Consider the following 18,290-nt stretch of genomic DNA (forward strand, 5'->3'; position numbering starts at 1 on the left):
TTTTTCACCCCACCACACCCCCTACCCGCGATCCCCTACCCCTCTCAAAAAAAGATTTAAGTTTGTTTTTAAAAAAATATTTTCAATTTCAAATTTTTATTTTTCACCCCACCACACCCCCTACCCGCGATCCCCTACCCCTCTCAAAAAAAGATTTAAGTTTGTTTTTAAAAAAATATTTTCAATTTCAAATTTTTATTTTTCACCCCACCACACCCCCTACCCGCGATCCCCTACCCCTCTCAAAAAAAGATTTAAGTTTGTTTTTAAAAAAATATTTTCAATTTCAAATTTTTATTTTTTCACTCCAACCCCGTACCCGCGACCCCCCATCCCCTTCAAAAAAAATTTAAGTTTGTTTTTAAAAATATTTTCAATTTCAAATATTTATTTCTTTACCCCTAAAAAAAAGATATTTTCTCAAAAATATTTTTCATTCATAAATCAAACACACAAAAATCCTTTTCGAAAAATATTTTCTACTCACCAACCAAACATGAAAAAATAAGTCCAAAGTCTACTTGTTTTCTAGGAAAACATTTTCATTTCCTTCATACCAAACACACCCTAAATCCTGGGAAAGTAAGAAGGACTAACATCCCGAAAATGTTGTTCAATGCTTTCTACCAAATTGGGGTAACCGGTCATTTTTGTCTCGTATCATTCGTCCATTTATTCAAGACCATTTTCGCCCTTTACACTAGGTTTATTTAAAGATAGACCATATGATGGGTTCCTTTTCTTTCAATAATTTTTTTTGGGGTGGGTTCATTTTCAAAACTATATTGCTTGGTATTCAACAATATTTACAATTAAATGGAGAATAGTGATAATTTACTCTGTTCCATTGCTCCCCTGTAAACACTAGCGTGACGTGGGGCTATCGAGCATTCAAAGATATGACCTAGTAATCAATAAAATGGATAAGATCTCATGTTCAAATCCCAATAAAAATAAAAATAAAAAGACTGTAATTTCTTCCCATTGATACCTGCACAAACTAGTTATTTCTACAAAGAGATTGTTTTACTACTCGTGCCCGTTTGACCATGCGATATGGTATCATGATATGAAATCATGATATGGTATCATGATATGGAATCATGAGATGAAATTGAAGGTTTGTTTGGACATGCGATATGGAATTTTTGTGTTGTATATTTTCTCATAAACATAAAAATCCCATAAGTTGTAAAACTATTAAAATAGCCCCAATTGTTTATTCAATCTTATCAAATAAACAAAAATTATAAAATCGCATAATAAATTATTACAAAGTTATTTGTTCTTCAGTTAAATAATTGTTTCATCTAACTTTAATTTAATTAAAAAAAATTGAACATAAATTGTACTTGATATGTTCATATCTCTCAACTACTCTTACAAATAACCTATAAAGTAGAAAAAAAACATACATTAGTGAGTAAATATTAACTTAGAAGTTAAATGCACTAAGATAAAAATTAACAAACATCACTAACTTCTAACTATTTACAAGAAAAATCAATAGTTAAATATTATTGAATAACGAAATTTTAAAAAGTTACCACAAGTTTGAGTCAAAAACACTTCTAATAAAATTTAATCAAAAAAATTATAACTAGTCCACTTGACTAAATATTAATAACTAATTGATCAAATTTTCCTAAGTCCTCAATCAATTGGACTTGATATCCTTCAGTCATGTGAACGAACATTTTGCAAATACTAAGATTAAGAAAGTGCGGCACCGCCAATGAAAATTGTCTTTTATCAATATTATGCTTAGTCATAAGATTAAGACGTTTTTTTTTATTATGAAAAATCAAAAAAGTATTACTCCCTTTGTTCTCATTTATATTCACCAAATGAATTTCTACTTTATCATTTATATTCACCAAATTTAAAGTGATAATAAATTTTATATTGGTGAGAATAATAAATTTTAAAAAGTAATGATGCGATTATAAATTTTATTTACATATGAAACAAATGGTTAGTAGATATAAATGTGGGGTTGTTTTAACAAAATATAAACTCATGGATCAATTATTGTATCAAAATATCTCAAATAATGTTATGAAATCACATGGTGATTCCATATCATGGTTTTTGGAGAATATGATATCACCTCTCATGATATGGAATCATGAGATGAAATCAGCGTAAAATCGCATGTCCAAACGCTGATTTCATCTCACGACATCATATCGTGATATGATATCGCATGGCCAAACGCCTACTTATACAATTTAATGCCGAATGATTTCGACCGGGAATTTAAACAGCTACTTGTTAGCCAAAATAGTGATTCTACAGCTGCGTCAATTCCCGCAGGAAATAGTAAAGCTAATTGTAGTAATATTTTCATGTATCTCTTCAAAGAAAGTTAAATTGACGCACAAAATGAAAATATTAAAATACAGGGGTCTTACAATTATTTGGAAAAGTAAGAGACCAGTTCCAATTGAACAAGGTGTCCACATCTTGTGAAATGTGTTTAGATTAATGATATACACAAAGTTCAGTAGTAGCACAGAATTGCAACATCAATTATCAAAGAACACCATACACTTTTTAGACCACTCTATTATCATGCAATATAGTACATGGGATTTGGAAGTTTAAAGGACCTCTGTGCTACAGCAAAACCTGTCAAGTCACTCCACTGATCTCCAGAGTTCCCGCGAATCCTGTAACCTTCATCTTCTAACTCCTTTCTTTTCTCAGATTTGTATTGGGTTGCCAGTTTACCTTTATCGGAAGGTCCCCTGTTTACATCACAAAGCTTCAGCCACAGTTTTAAGGTGAAGAAAACTTACAATTTGGTAAAATGGAGTACTCTGATTTATGGCAAGAAAGATGGTGATTTGGGAATTAAAAACATCAGGAATCTTCCTTTTTTTTATGTACGTCATTCTTTCAAGATATACCACATGTTGTGGTTAAAAACCTCAGCCATCATAAGATTAGCTTATTGATGAAGTGCCTATGGAGGTTGAATACATAAGTGGAAGCTTTATGTGTGTTTATCAAGAAAAAGTATGGTGCTGATTGCTATTGGTGTACCAGATAAGTTCAAACATCTTTTGGCGTATGAACATGAAGGGTATCAGATCACTATAGCCTTTTTTCAAGGCTGACTGGTTATAAAGTAGGCAATGTAAGGAAAATCTCATTTTTGTTTGGATAACTGGGCTGGTAATGGCTCTTTGAAGGAGTTGTTTCCAGATTTCTTTACTTTGGCAGTAAACAACTATCTTCTTTGGCTGATAGCAGACTAAATGGTATTCGGAGAATTAACTTTAGAAGGAATTTCAGTGACTGGGAGGTGATTAGGTATGTTGCATTTTCCGATCTTCTAAACACTTACTAGCAACTATCCAATACTGATGATAGCTTATTATGGAAATCTAACCGCAAAGAAGTTCTAACACTGAGTTCCTGTTACAGGAAGCTAATAAAGGTAGAAAATCTGACAAAACCTTGGCCATGACTACAAATTTGGAGATCCAAAGCACCAAAAGGTAGCTTATTTCACATGGATAGTCAGCAAAGTAGCCCATCTCGCACAAGAGAATTTACAAAAATGAGTTTTGCATTATATAGCAAATGTCTTCTTTGTAGGAGACAAGAAGAGACCATCTGTCATTTATTTTTCCACTGCCAAGTTACTGCTCAACTGTGGCAGCTTTTCTTAAATATTACCAGTATGCAGTGGATTATGCCAGAAACAATAACTGACTTGTTGAGATGCTGGACCAGAAAAGGAAATAGGAAGCTACTATGGTGGAACTATACCTGCTTGTATATGAGAGAAATTAGAGATGTTTGGAAGATGGTGCCAAATCCATTCACAAGATGAAGGCTAATTGTATATTTTTGATTTGTTTTTGGAGTAGATGAGGTTGAAAGGATTTTACAGATGTTAGAATCATTACAAGATTAGTTGGGGCATGCTTTTGGGTTTTGTTTATTCTGGCAATATTCTACAGTTTGAGAAGCACTCCCTTAGTGCTGGTTCATCAATAAAATTACCTTGCCTTCTCAAAGAAAAACAATTGTTTGAATACCTCAAAATAAGCCGTTCCCAATTGCTGTATCCAGCATGCACCATATTCTTTTCTGTATTGTTCCTTTGATATTCACTCCGACCAGTCAACAAGAATATAGTAAATCCTCGCTGCTGTAGCTCCTTGTACAGTTTTAAACTTGCAGGTATAGCAGGAGCGTTAGCTTCATTCACCCATTTGTCAAAGGCGATTTCATCAAAGATCTGCGATCTGCATACAGCAGCAAAATGTGATCACCCACAGAACAACACAGCAACAACAAAGAATCAAAAGAATCACAGAGAAATCACATTTGACGGCCAAGTGGATCTTCAGCTAGTGTTGTCAAAGCGAAAGCGTAGAAAAGTAATGTCTATAGGAGCTTTAAGCTGAAAAGCACAATTAAAGCACGAGTTTTAATGAAGAAAGATGCAAATCAGAAGACATAAAAAATTATATGTCTAATACCAAAAATTGAAATAACTATAAACAAAAAAACAACAATTACATGGACAAAGAAATTGGAAAACCTAAGTTGAGTGAAATACACTACAAAAATGTTCAGAAATCATTTTAAGAATTTTGTTTGTGCAGAGATGCAATTTTAAGTTTCTACTTAAACTTTTTGACTAGTTTCCGATAATAAATTTCTTAGAATCACTAAATATTCATCTATAAGTTTTTCTTCACAATTAGCATATAATCTAAGTATTTATTGTTTAGTACTTCCTTCTTCAAGACTTAACTCATGCACGACAAGGTACACACTTTAAGTACCTTGTGGAATGCAATCCAAGTGAAGCGAGACACCCAAACTATGTTGCACCTAATTTCAGGGATTGAGTACATTTGAAACAATTTTTAGCAACAGTGTCTACTAGACTTCAAATACTAAAGCATCAAAAGTCTACCAGAGGCACACTTTCTTCTGTTCTTTTCTTAATAAACCAGGGGAATACTTAACGCATTCTTTAACTTGACAATATTCTTCACCCTCAGTTTCTCCAATACTCAGAATCAAGAATGCAGATAAGTCGAACAACAAAATGAGAAGCAGTAAAACAAAGCTACAGTTTTTCCGGTAAGTACCAATCTCATTATCATTTTTACCATACACATCTGTTTGAACATGAACTGGCTAAAACAACAAGATACTTTCTGTTGTTGAATTATAGAACTTCTGTGGTAGTACCATATAACTTCTTCAATTTAGTTTCGAGATTACGACAACAACAACATACCCAGTGTAAATCCCACATCAGACTGTCTGAAATCTTACTTCTAAAGCATAATAGCTTAAAGGCTAAGTCTTAAAGGAAAACAAACTGATAACTGCTTCAGCAGGTAATGAATTCTTCCATCACAAAATCATTCAGTACCTGCCCAAGCCACAGAAACAGTTCCCATAGACAATTATTGAATGTATGATCAGAATGCCACAAGCAAGTAAAAATCCACAAAGTGCAATCTATTTTAAATCAGAACATTTAAGCTGGCCTCCTGTGTCAACCAAACTACAGTAAATAAACTAGAATCTTCTTGGGTAGCAGTATCACATGGAAGTCAAGTTCAAATGGGAACTACCTTATGAACATTGAAACCAAGGGGTTAAAATTTCAGCATAACTTTGGCTCGATATCTGGGTTTGTATAAATAGTTACGAAATTGGAATATTTACAAGAGCATTAAGTAATCCTCAACAAAGTACACAAATTGTACTATATACTTCTTGCTTAAGAAGTTTACCAAGTTTTCCGGGCTAAACCAGCTGTCCCCAGATTGCTTTTAAAAGTTTACCTCGTGTGGTGAACACTCTCCAATCCTATGATTGATTGGTCAAAGAGGCATAATGGAGTATCCCTAAAGCTTTCCACAAAATAGAAACTAGGAGAAGTGCCAGGTACAGAAAACGAGTTGAAGTAAGATATAATGCTTGGAAACTTCAAGCATGTTACACTTTAACCAAATGCAAATTACACCTTGATCCTTGATAAAACTAGTCTACTTTCAACATAGAAAGAAGCTTAGGCTTTCAAGCCACTTTCTCAAACCATTACAGTTTTAGGTTCAGAGTAAAAAAAAAAAACACTAAACTAATTAAATTATATTCTTATTCTAGGATTTAGGAAAATTCAAATAGAAATAAAAACAACGGAAAGTCAAATCTCCGTGCTTCTATGAAAGAACATAATTAGGATATAAGTTCACTACTGCTGCTTTCAACAAGATGAAAATTTGCTAGGATAGCTTCAAGGGATGCAACTATAACTCTATAAGTTTGCTGATTGCATCAATGGAATGTAATTTTCACCTTGAAGCCCTATCAAGCTTTCCTAAGCAAAGAAATAGTTAATAAGACAAGCTACTGCATGAAGCTACAAAATAAGACTGCTCAAACTGTTTGAATGACAATGACAGAACTGTTGCTGAGGATTTTACTCATAAAAGAAAACTGTGAATTCAAGAGTCTATAACTAGTGATTGCATAGAAACCAATAGACTGTTCCTTTTGAGTATTTTCTTGAGTATGTTGCGGGTGCTTGTTGCATCATGGCTTGATAAACAAAGGTTAGCATGACAATGGAGTGAGAGCCAAGTTTTATCACACTAGTTTGTTGCGGTTAGATTCAGATACGCATGCACACAGAACTTTTACAGGATACTTGTAATTTGTAAAGTACAAGAAGATGCTCAACCAAGAGTTGCTAGATTCATCATCACCACAAAGTAAAAGGATGTTTCGTATATTTTGGTACATCTATGATCTAACGATCTACTTCAATATGGCATGATGAAAACATGTAGATCAACAAGTAAATAAATTTTTCCAAGCAAATGAAGATGGGACTTGAAGGGAGAACAAGGAATTATCACTTCTTCACAAGACATGTAATCTTTAAAGCAAGACCAACAAATTGGATATTCAATCTTTTGAGTAGTTAATTTTCAAATCTTAGTTCCAACGCACACAAATATTTACAAGCTCCAAAAGAATTTGATAAAACATGAGTATCTCACTGAGGGGCAATTTTATGTATTTATGCAGTAGCCTATCTTAATTTCGCCTAAATTCCCCAATTATATCTAATGACATGGTCACTACAGGATTTCTTATTTGTTACTATTTAGCTGATATTGATGTGACTTAATGGCAAATGCTATTCCCCCCAATAGGCAAGTTTTTAACAAGCTAAATGAGACCAACTGCGGTAAAGCAAAGCAGAAATTACTCAGAAATAGCAACTGTTCAAAATTATTAACCAAAAGGATTTGAGGAAGAATCATTCAACACTGTCATTTTCCATTTTGTATGATTTTCAATAGAAACCTTCTTTGTATAATAAACAGTCCAGAGTAAACAAATGCATATGGAATCAAAGAGAAAATTCAGCAAATTAGAAAGAAAGTAATCATCACCCGAAGCCATGTTCCACATAGTAGGGCAAATTGGAGAGCAGCGTTTCGTCAATATCGAAGACCCAAGCGTCCATTCCATCATTTGAAACCTTAACTGTATTGGCAAACGCGAGTGACAGGTCAGCCACTGCAGCTGAATCTGAAGAATAACGATCCCCGGTGGTGTAGTCCTGAACGAAGGAAATGCATCTTTCAGGGATTATAGACCATAAACCAGCGTTATTAGTCTCGACAGTGAATCGCCAGCTGTCACAGTAGAGAGCATTGTCATTGGGAATCTTCCGGTGGCGGAACACGCGATTGATGGCAAAAAGGTCCAACAATTGAGGGGAAATTCCGAGAATAGATTGAGAGAATGAGGTGGACACGAAGGTGAAAGAGATGAAGAGAACTGCAATGAAGTTTTGAGCGTACGCCATGATACCAGAACCTGTCAATGGCGTCGCTTGTCGTATCAATCAGACTTAGCTGTGAAAATTAAAAAGTGGTTCTAGCATTTCAAGGTTATCTTATTCCCACCCACTAACCTTGACATATAAATGCTTGAAAATCCACACTAGTTGTGTGTATGGTCGGTTCGGTTCGATTTGTATATATTTTAAAAATTATATACTATAAATAAATTCCTACTCTATTAAACACTACATTTAAGTCATAAAAGAAGAAAATTGTAGCTCTAGCAATGGAACCCGTCTCATTAGAACAACAATAAATCAAATTTAAATTCTATATACAGACCTTATCCTTATCTTCTGAAAAATAGAGAGGTTATTTTCAGAAGACGCTTATTTCAAATAATGTAAATCAAAGAATTGATTCTTTTAATTTAAGTAAAATATATCTAAAAGAAGAAAAAAGAAATAAAGAAAAGTTGTTCAAACAACATATAATGATCAAGAAGTAGGCTACATATACATGTTATTGGTCTTCTTTAGACATATACATAGATACCTCATTTGGCACAAATATGGCAAATATATACCTAATTAATAATAAGTCAAAACAAACCAATCAGAAAAGAATGAAACAACCCAATAAACGCATCATACTTTTAAATTATATGCACGGATTTTTCTAACAAAATTTTTATAGTATATATATTATAACTTATCTCATAAATATAAGCACCTAAATATAGTAATTATCAAAAAAAAAACTTGTCTAACCGGAAAAAATAAATTTACTTGGGCATTTTTGTTAAAATTGGGCAAAATGCAACACATAAAGAAGATTTTATGTAGAAAAGGTAGTTTTTGATAACAAGAAGAAAAAAAGAACTGAGTGATTTGATATCTTTGTGTCAACTTATTATATAAAGTATAAACTAAACATTATGGATAAATGATATCATAACAGAAGAAACTCAAAGGACTAAGCAAATAAATGTTTGGAATGTGAAAGATATATTTATATTTTAAATAATATCATAGGAAAAATTGTACATTTGTATAGCCTATAATAATTATTTGCATATGAAAAGACCCCTCACTTACCTGTTTAATGTCACTGATTTTATTTATTTGATTGAATACTAAGGTATTAAAAGTGTATTATTATATGAATGCATTAATATTGAATAAATGATTAATGAGATAGTCTATAACATATTTATTTAGTGTAAGGGAAAATTAATAATTTAATTTTACACTTTGGAGCTTTTTCATATATATAGTGAAGAAAAATAGTGTGTTATATGATACTTTTTCAGCAGTTTTTTCCCTTCAAATTTATTTAAAAGGGAATTTGAATGAGCTTAAAATTCATCTACCTCTTATATTTCAATCAACTTTTTAAATCTATTTCTATATTTTAAAGATTTTTTTTTACTATTTTTGTATTAAAAGATGCCAAGTGATAGTATTCTACTCCCTCGATCCCAATTTATATGAGTTAGTTTGACTTGACATGAAGTTTAAAAAGAAAGACTTTTGAAACTTTTGATCTAAAATAAATCATAGATATTTGCTAGGCTAGAAATCATTTCATTAAGGATAAAATAGGTACTTTAAAATTAAATTATTACTAAATATAGAAATGTGTCATTTTTTTTGTTGTTGAAATTGACTAAAAAAGAAAGTAACCATATTAAAATGAGACAGAGGAAGTACTGATTTAGGACGGTCAAATCGCTCAGGACGATAATAATGCTTTATCATAGTCCAATGTTAAGTTTCCTGTTACATTGGACGATGAAATATTATTATTTGTCGATGCAATTTATAGAAAAATGAAAGTTAGTAAGTGAGATTTTAAATTGACTGTAATAGGGCGAAACACAATATCTTTTCAACCACACGGTTTAGTAAATTATGCAGGGTTCAATATCAAGAACAACGAAGTGATTTTAAAGATCACATCAAGTTAACAATACTTGAAATCAATGTCAAAAAAGTTAGACACCTGAAATGATACTTTTTAAGATGCATGAACTGTCTTTCACAACCAATGCAGACAACAATAATATGGAGCAGTGACATATACATACAAATTGAAAACTGAAAGGCAAGAACAAGTTTATGCACTGCATTCCATAGAAACATGGATCATCTATCTTGATATTAGCACATCTATCAATTCCTCAGGTCAAGAACTAGGCACCTCTTTTCTGGGAAACATGGATCAAACAGTTGCTCAAATCTGAAACGGGTTCCAATAGAAGCTATCAGTATCATCAAAGGAGGCGCAGCTTCCCAGTCACTGAATCTATCGCTGACTTGCTTCCTGCTCAATGGTAAAATATGTTTTGAGCATAGCACCAAAGAGATTTGAGTACAAGTTGTACGCAAACACCAACCAATCTAGCATGCTATCTCACAAAGTGACAGTAGTGAACCTGGAGTATCCTCGAGAATAACAGAATTCATATTTGATTTGTAGGAATGCAAAACTTAATTTTATCAAAGGCACCATGGTTTCTATTTCTTGAAATGATTTCTTAACATTCCTCAAACAAGTTGTTTCCGAATATTTCTTTTGTTAAGTGGTGGAATTTGCAGTATCTTATAATCTATTAACGGAATTTTACCTTAAAAAAACACTAGTAATGGAATTTAAACATTCCAGTTTTTTTTTATGAGAAGAGCAAATGATGATTTGAGGACAGTTCTCAAGGAGATCTTACAACTGTAAACAAGAGCAATTAGGATGTGCAGAGGTTTATTTTGACTGCCATAGAACAGGCTAGTTAGAAGAGAGCATTCTTTTGATAACCAATTAGAAGCGAGCATTTATACGTAGATGAAAACCTGAAAATTTACAGACTCTTAACTGATACAAATTCAGTACCACAAAATACAGGAAAGTATATCATCAGAAAAACAACAGAGCTGCAGAAGTACGACCACATATAATATATTATTAGCAAGCTAGTTTTGTTATAAAGCAATAGAATATAACAAAAAGGAAAAAAAAAACAACAAATATCAGCAAACAGATTACGAAGTATACCTGGTCCAACTGCAAGAACTGTCCTTGAGCCTGATGCGACCTGCATATACAAATTCCAAAAAACATAAGCATGTTCTGATGACTGTCAATTGCACACGAAACAAGCAAGAAGTTATCCATCAGCCTGCAGCAGTAAAATCTTAGGATCTGGTATTAAGCTTCCAAGCAAGAGAACCATTTGGTCCCCCCACACAAAAAAAAAAGGAGAATGAAAAGGACTCTACTCAAGACGCTACTCAATAAGAATCTCTCTAGGTTTACTACTTAACCCACATAATCACAACCTCATATTCACCTTCTGTAATGCAAAGAATGAGATAACATGCCTATGATATTCTTTCTGCAACTGAGAGCTGCCAACAAGCATAGATACTGTAGTATACCCTTGTCAGTCTCTAGATGTTCTTAGTGGATCAATTAACTATGCCTAATCCCAAATTAGTTAGATCATTTATATAAACCGCCCGTACATACATTCCAACACTAGATAATTTATCTTTTGTTGCAATTTGCTAGTTCATTAAAACTAGAAGTTCTCTAATCAACACTTACCCCTACAAGAATATACAAGTATCAATCAGAGAAAAAAGTCTCCTAACAAACACCAGACCTAATGTAAGTGTAATACTAATAACTACTAATCCTAATAGTTGATATCACTTATACAGACCATTTACTTCTATATATGTTGTGTTCTTCTCTATGTACACATTGATTCCAAGAGATTGTAACAGTGAGAAAACAACAGTTTGAGAGAGAACTCAACTTGATTATTCCCTCAAGCTATTGAGGTTTAGCTAAGTTTACATTCCCTAAAAAGGACTGGAAATCACTACAAATCAATACCTAATTATAATAGGAGCAAATCAAGCTACCTATGGTAAATACATACATGTTGTAGAATATTCAGGGGATTCTAAAACTCCCCCTCAAACTGGTGCATACAGATTATATGTACCGAGACTAGGTCATGAGGGAAGAATTGTCCAAGTCCATATAAGTAGTTTAACTTTTCCTCATCCCACCGATGTGGGACTTAATGTCCTGCTTCACGCACATGACTAGACATCTGGTGATTGGACAATTTTTAATATGGGGGGCTTGACATCGATAAATCATAAATTGGGATGGACGTGACTCTAATATCATGAAAAATTAGGTCTTGGGCCTAACTTACACCCCAAAGCTAATTCAAAGGGAGGAGGATCGCCCAAACCTTATGATGAGACCACTCATCTCATTAACCACCAATGTGGGACTTTTTTCATTCTTCAACACCCCACCTCACGCCCAAGGCTAGACATCTTGTGCGTAGGCAATTTTAATTTTGGGGTCCAAACATTGGGTGAGATGGGTCCCTCTAATACCAAGTGAGAAAACAAGAGTTTGAGAGAGAACTCTGCCTGATTATTTACTCAAGCTATTGGGGTTTAAATACCTAAGTTTACATGTCTAAAAAAGAAACGGAAATCAATACTTAATTATAATAGGAGTAAATCAAGCTACCTACTGTATTTACATATGTTATAGAATATTCACGGGATTCTAATAGTAAGTATTTTGAAACAGTTTCTCTTCTCTATAACTCAGTCTTATCTCTACTTTTTTTGAATAAAAGAGCTTATTCCATGAATGAAGTTGTCCCCGAGTAGTGCGGGGGTAGGTGGAAAGTGGGACATATATCATATGATGCAGTCTTCCCCTAACAATTTTGCTATGCTTTTATTTCCATGATTTAAAATTGTGAAGAAACATTACCAAGAACAACTCTACTGTTGTGCCAACGCTAGCTCTCTCCTACATGTTCTTAATACTCTTTATATATTTCACAGAAGTATCATCAGTTTTACAATATTCCTTGGGAAGGATACCTGTGTACGTCCTGCATCAGCAACTACAAAAGTTGGAAGCCCAATGTCCTCAGCTGCTTCCTTCAACTTATTCCTAATAGAACATTTTCCAAACATATAAAAAACAGTGTCAATCTTAAATGGAGAATCATGGTCAATGATGATTCATCAGTGTTATCAAAGGTGTGCTTAAGCCCTGAAGTGAGGCTCAAAACGTGTTGAGTGCTTCACGGTTTCGCCTCGCTTAATGTGCAATTCAATGTCGTCATCAAGGTTCTAAGGCATACTTTCCTTGCCAATGAACCTCTTTTGAAGAGATGACACCAAACAATTGACATATCACTTTATGTAATTATTTTTCAATTTTTTTGTGCATGTATTTGTCATTCATGCTTATAAATTATTAGTCTTGGACTAAACATATATATTTGTCTTTTTTCTCCCTTTGCGCCTTTTATTATTAAAACTCATGCAAGCTGCGTTTTGCGCTTAAAGCCCCAGTGGACCTTAGAGTTTTTTTGTGTGTTTTGCTTTTGATAACACTGTGATTCATACATTGGACCTCAACTTGTTTGGGACTAAGCAGTGGTTATAATTTATAAAACAGTGCCAATCATTCTTCAAAACGTGATGACACATTCTTCACAAGTAGGCATGGATGTTGGTGGTGTCTACGGACAGAGAAACATAGAGTAGGATCACCTGCTTACATTTCTTGCTGATTCTTGCAGGTAACAACTATTTTGGGCTGTCCACATTGCTCCCATTGCCTCAAAAGATACCGATCACTGCATTAGGTAATTCAATCAAAATAAATTATCAAACAATGCCACTTCATATCTTTATAGTAAAAAAGAAAAAACAAGAAATTGGCAATCTGCAAAAGAAATGGGGTCCTCAGGTTGTTACAGGCCAAATGCTTTCTTGGATACTTGATGGGAACCATACAACTCTTTTTTTTTATGGGTTGAGAATAGTACAGCTCTAAAGGAGAGAATTTTTCCAGTAAAAGATTTCCGTATTTTCATATATTGACATGCATAAAATTTAAGCACTCAGGAGTAGAAATGCGTAATTTGGATCAGATATTGTAGGGGCTTGCGGAGGGCCAGGACATAGTTTAGTTTTTTCATCTAACAAAAGAACGCTCCTCGGGAATGGGATCTCAAGACAATAAAGTTCCAAGTTTAATAACAAACACACTGAAATGGATTTTTGTAGCTGCACGTCACCAGCAAGGAGCTTAAGAGCCAATGCGGTTGGTGTAACTGTAAAACTACTTAGTTCTGCCCGTCTTTTCTATGGAAAATGACACTCAGGGTTAATGTCTTTGATTGTTCTCAGCAGTAGAGCATAATCCTTGTAGAGATACCTTTGCATAAGGTCTGCATACATGCCAGTAGCAGCATCTGCGTCGTTTAATTAAGTCGTTAAATTGACACAGACCACGAAAACATCATGAGAAACTTGAATAATATGGAACAATTGAAACATCAAAATGCTAGAGGTTCCTTACGAGCACACTGAGATGCAACTTTTCCTTGTGCCATTTTCAGGTCTTGTCTGACAACTAATACCTGTTATTAAATATCTCAAGGTCATAAAATAGCATTTGTACAAATCTATTCAACATAGAGACAGCCAAACATATACTTAGACCCAACAAATATCACTACATATGTTTCGATGATGAGAAGAAGGATCCAACATCAATTTTTTTTTCCTTATATGATTCTTTGTGTTTGTGAATAAGAGGGGGACTGAGTGTGTTCGTAGAATGAGTGGGGATGGGGGGATCGAGTACCAAATTTTTCAACATGCAATAAAACAACAACAATATATTTTATAAACAATAAAATATATGATGAGGTCAATACAGTATCTTTTTTTGTAAGAAAAAAGAAGAATATAGTAAACACACAGTGTCTCGCACATACACAAATTAAAAGGGAAAAAAGCTGGATTCTAGTGTTTTCAAGATAAGGAAACACGATATTGAGTAATAAATAAGGTTCCTCTTTTGTCTAGGAAAACGAAATTACATGAATGGCAATTGCCTTTGTGCCACCTCCCATTCTCATTAGTTACCGCCAAAATCATATGTCAAAAGAAGCGGAATTGTCCACATACCAGATGTGCAGTCCTAAGATGAGGAAAAATTAGACTCTTTATATAGACTTGGACAATCCTTCCCTCATAAGCAAACTTTTGGGGTTGAGTTAGGCTCATAATCCATTTCTTTTTGTGTTGAAGTTACCTTCTCTTTTTTTCTTAAGTAAAGTTTAATTTACTTTCTGGGCAAAGTATTTGGTGAAGATGCCAATTTTCAATCCTTCAAAAATGTACATGCTCCTAATTAATTTTCAAGAAGCCTAGCAACAACGTTGAAGTATCTCTAGTGCTAGGTATCAAAAAGTGAAGATTTTCCCACCTCGGCTACAACAATATAGTTACAAATTTTCATAGGGGTATCTGATAGTTAACATATTTCCAAAGCCTGAGAATTCATTGTTGTTGAAAGAGTACACATGAAAAGATTTTTCCTGAATATTTAACTCCATCTGTGTGAGCTCGCTCATGCAGGTCCCAAGCCTCAATAAAGTAAGAGAGTTGTCGAGGGTCAATTGGAAATCACCTCTCGACTCCATAAAGGTAGGGGAAAGGCTGCATACATCTTACCCTCCCAAAACCCCACCTGTGTGATTACACTGGGTTTGTTGTTGTTAGTATCACCCAACAATTCTTACCTATCCAGTTTGCTTTTGCATTATGAAGGCCAAAGCAAGAGTTACCAGAATATGCTAAAAAAGTTACAAACTTTAGAGCTAAATGCTCTTCTTTTTTTTTCCTTTATGGGAGTGAAATAATATTTTATCCTTTCATCTGCCTATTTTATTATCATAACATATTTATTAGGGAGTTCACTTTGCAGTCCCTTGTTCAGTTGTATGTCCTTTCAGTAAAAGTATTACTACAAACCCCAAATAGTAATAAAAAATGCACAGATAAAGTGAAAAATCTGAGTTGAGTTTTCAAGACACTCAACTTATAGTTATTATCTCAAAAACTCATCTTTTCTTCTTGATTCAAATTTTCTTCAACAAAAAAAAGGTGACCTTTTGAATTACTCACTCTGTCTCAGTTTAAATGTCTTACTATTTCTATATGTCCCAAAAAAAAGTGTCCCTGTCCATATTTAGTAGTTTCTCAATTCCAATATTCTACACGACACGGAGGGATGGAGGTAAAACTATTACTATTAATTGACTGACCATACGAGAAATCAACTCTGAGAACTACACTCTACCTGAACTGAACAAATAAAGTGTAACAAAATTAAACAAATCAAAATAATACTAATTCCAACAATTAGGGATAAAATCGAAAAGAAGAAGGAATTAAACAAACCATTTTGAGCTCTTCATCAGCCTTAGCTGGGGATATAATCTTTTCAGGTTGATTTCTGTTCAACAAATTACTTGTCTTCTTCAAAGTATTACTTTTGGAGGGTTTTGACAAATCCAACAACAACCCAATAATGAAACCAATTACTATCCCTGGAATAAAATTCTCTGGCTTGAAACTTGCACCTAACCATTCTTTTTCCTCCTTCTGCTGCCATTAATTAGTTTTTTTTCTCAGCGTTAAATTACAGAAACAAGTAAAGTTACATTGAAATTAATATTAATACCCAAAATAGAAAAATGAGTTTTGTACCTTCTTGGTAGAATTGGAAGTGCTATCGAAGATACGCATTGAGCTTTGGTTGTTTGAGAGAAACAAAAGAAGAAGATGAGTAGTGATGGGGCTGAGAAATTTACTGGAACACAAAAGTATGACCATGTCATTTTTATCTATTTCTTTTTAAAAGATAAAATAAAAAGTAAAAATAAAGATACTAGTAGTTAACTAATTAAATTAATAAAAAATATAAGAAAACTAATAAATAAATCACAACAATTAATAGTTAAGAATAATTGAGGAGTGTTTCATTGAAGGATTAAATGAGTATTTCATGATACCAAGTTAATATAGAGATATACAAAAGCGATGTGATAAAACAATTCATTTAATTGGAAAAAATTAAATAAATCAACTTCAATTATTGTTCCTCCACCCATAAATTCAAAACGAGCTGCCTTTTGTTTTCTCTGTTATTTTTTATTTGTATTATTCTTCTAAAGAGCTTGTGTGCCACGGAGGCATAAATTCAATTGTTAAAGAGAAAAAAAACCAACCAACAAGTTATTTTAAATGGTAAAACATGTAATTTTATATAATTGCTTCATTAGCATCCAAAAGATCAGAAAAAGTATCAATATCAAATATTCTTTGTTTTATTAGCCCATTAATCTAGCGTCTTTCTGAAAAAACTTTATAAGGACCTCCGTTATGAGTTGAAAAGCATTATGTATAGTCCCACTACTTTTTTTTTCCAGGCATATTTTCACATTCACAAGCCATCTTTTACGAATTACGCGACTCTCTTGATTTTTCGTGTGTATTAGCCCATGGATCTGGCCCCTCGGAGAACCCAAAAAGGTTTTTAAAAAAACTTTATGAGGACCTCCGTAATGAGTTGGGAAAGCGTTACGTACAGTCCCACCGTTTTTTCAAACATATTTTCGCATTTACAAGCAAATTTTTGGAATTGCGCGACTTTCTTGATTTTTCGTGTGTATTAGCCATGGATTTTGTTCTGAAAAAGCTTTATAAGGACCTCTATAATGAGTTGGGGAAGCGTTACGTACAATCCCACTATTATTTGGCAAATTTTCGCATTTACAAGCCACCTTTAGGAATACCGCATCTTTCTTGTTTTTTCGTGTTTTGCCATGGTTCTGGCGACTTAGAGCACCCAAATTTTTTTTTCTGAGAAATCTTTCTGAGGACCTTTGTAATGAGTTGGGGAAGTGTTACGTACAATTCCACCATTATTTTCAGGAATTTTTTCGCATTTACAAGCCACTCTTAGGAATTACGCGACTTTATTGGTTTTTCATGTGTATAAGCCCATGGATCTGGCGCCTCAGAACACCCAAATTTTTTTCTGAATAAAACTTTAAGAGGACATTCGTAATGAGTTGGGAAGCGATACGTACAGTCCCACTATTTTTCGCATACTTTTGCATTTACTAGCCAACTTTTAGGAATTACGAAACTATTTTTTGTTTTTCATGGATATTAGCCCATGGATCTGGGACCTCGGAGCACCCAAATTTTTTCTTGAAATAACTTTATGAGGACATCTGTAATGAGTTAGGAAAGCGTTACGTACGGTCCCATCATGCATATTTTCGCATTTACAAGCCATATTTTAGGAATTACGTGACTTTCTTGGTTTTTCGTCTGTATTAGCCCACAGATTTAGTGCCTCGGAGCACTGACTTGTTTGATTAGGAGTTCGTCTTATGAGCATATCAGATGGTGGTGTAACAATTCAGAATGGGTCAAAATCTTCATTGGTAGTGGATGTTAAGGAGACGCAAAAGAGTGATTTGATATTGCTCCAACTAAAGGGTGCAGTCCATCAGCAGAGAGTTGA

At 33.7% G+C, this 18,290-nt stretch overlaps 2 protein-coding genes across 2 annotated transcripts; both read right to left on the bottom strand.

Moving 5' to 3' along the window:
• Positions 1-2,329: 2,329 nt before the first annotated feature.
• On the bottom strand, positions 2,330-7,959 carry LOC125842463 (acid phosphatase 1-like). The gene is made up of 3 exons (XM_049521757.1): positions 7,449-7,959; positions 4,053-4,262; positions 2,330-2,750 (listed from the first exon to the last, which is right to left on the bottom strand). Exons 1-3 carry the CDS (start codon positions 7,865-7,867, stop codon positions 2,573-2,575), a joined length of 807 nt encoding a protein of 268 aa, XP_049377714.1. The 5' UTR covers positions 7,868-7,959; the 3' UTR covers positions 2,330-2,572.
• A 1,893-nt stretch (positions 7,960-9,852) lies between these two features.
• Positions 9,853-16,593, bottom strand: LOC125842001 (uncharacterized). Its single transcript, XM_049521194.1, is given in 9 exon segments — positions 9,853-10,169; positions 10,896-10,935; positions 12,767-12,839; positions 13,456-13,533; positions 14,118-14,154; positions 14,262-14,322; positions 16,154-16,360; positions 16,463-16,527; positions 16,530-16,593. Coding segments are annotated over 9 exon segments (675 nt in total). The 3' UTR covers positions 9,853-10,119.
• Between the last annotated feature and the right edge of the window lie 1,697 nt (positions 16,594-18,290).

The sequence above is a fragment of the Solanum stenotomum genome, chromosome 10, assembly GCF_019186545.1.
Source record: "Solanum stenotomum isolate F172 chromosome 10, ASM1918654v1, whole genome shotgun sequence".
In the NCBI taxonomy this organism is placed as follows: Eukaryota; Viridiplantae; Streptophyta; class Magnoliopsida; order Solanales; family Solanaceae; genus Solanum; species Solanum stenotomum.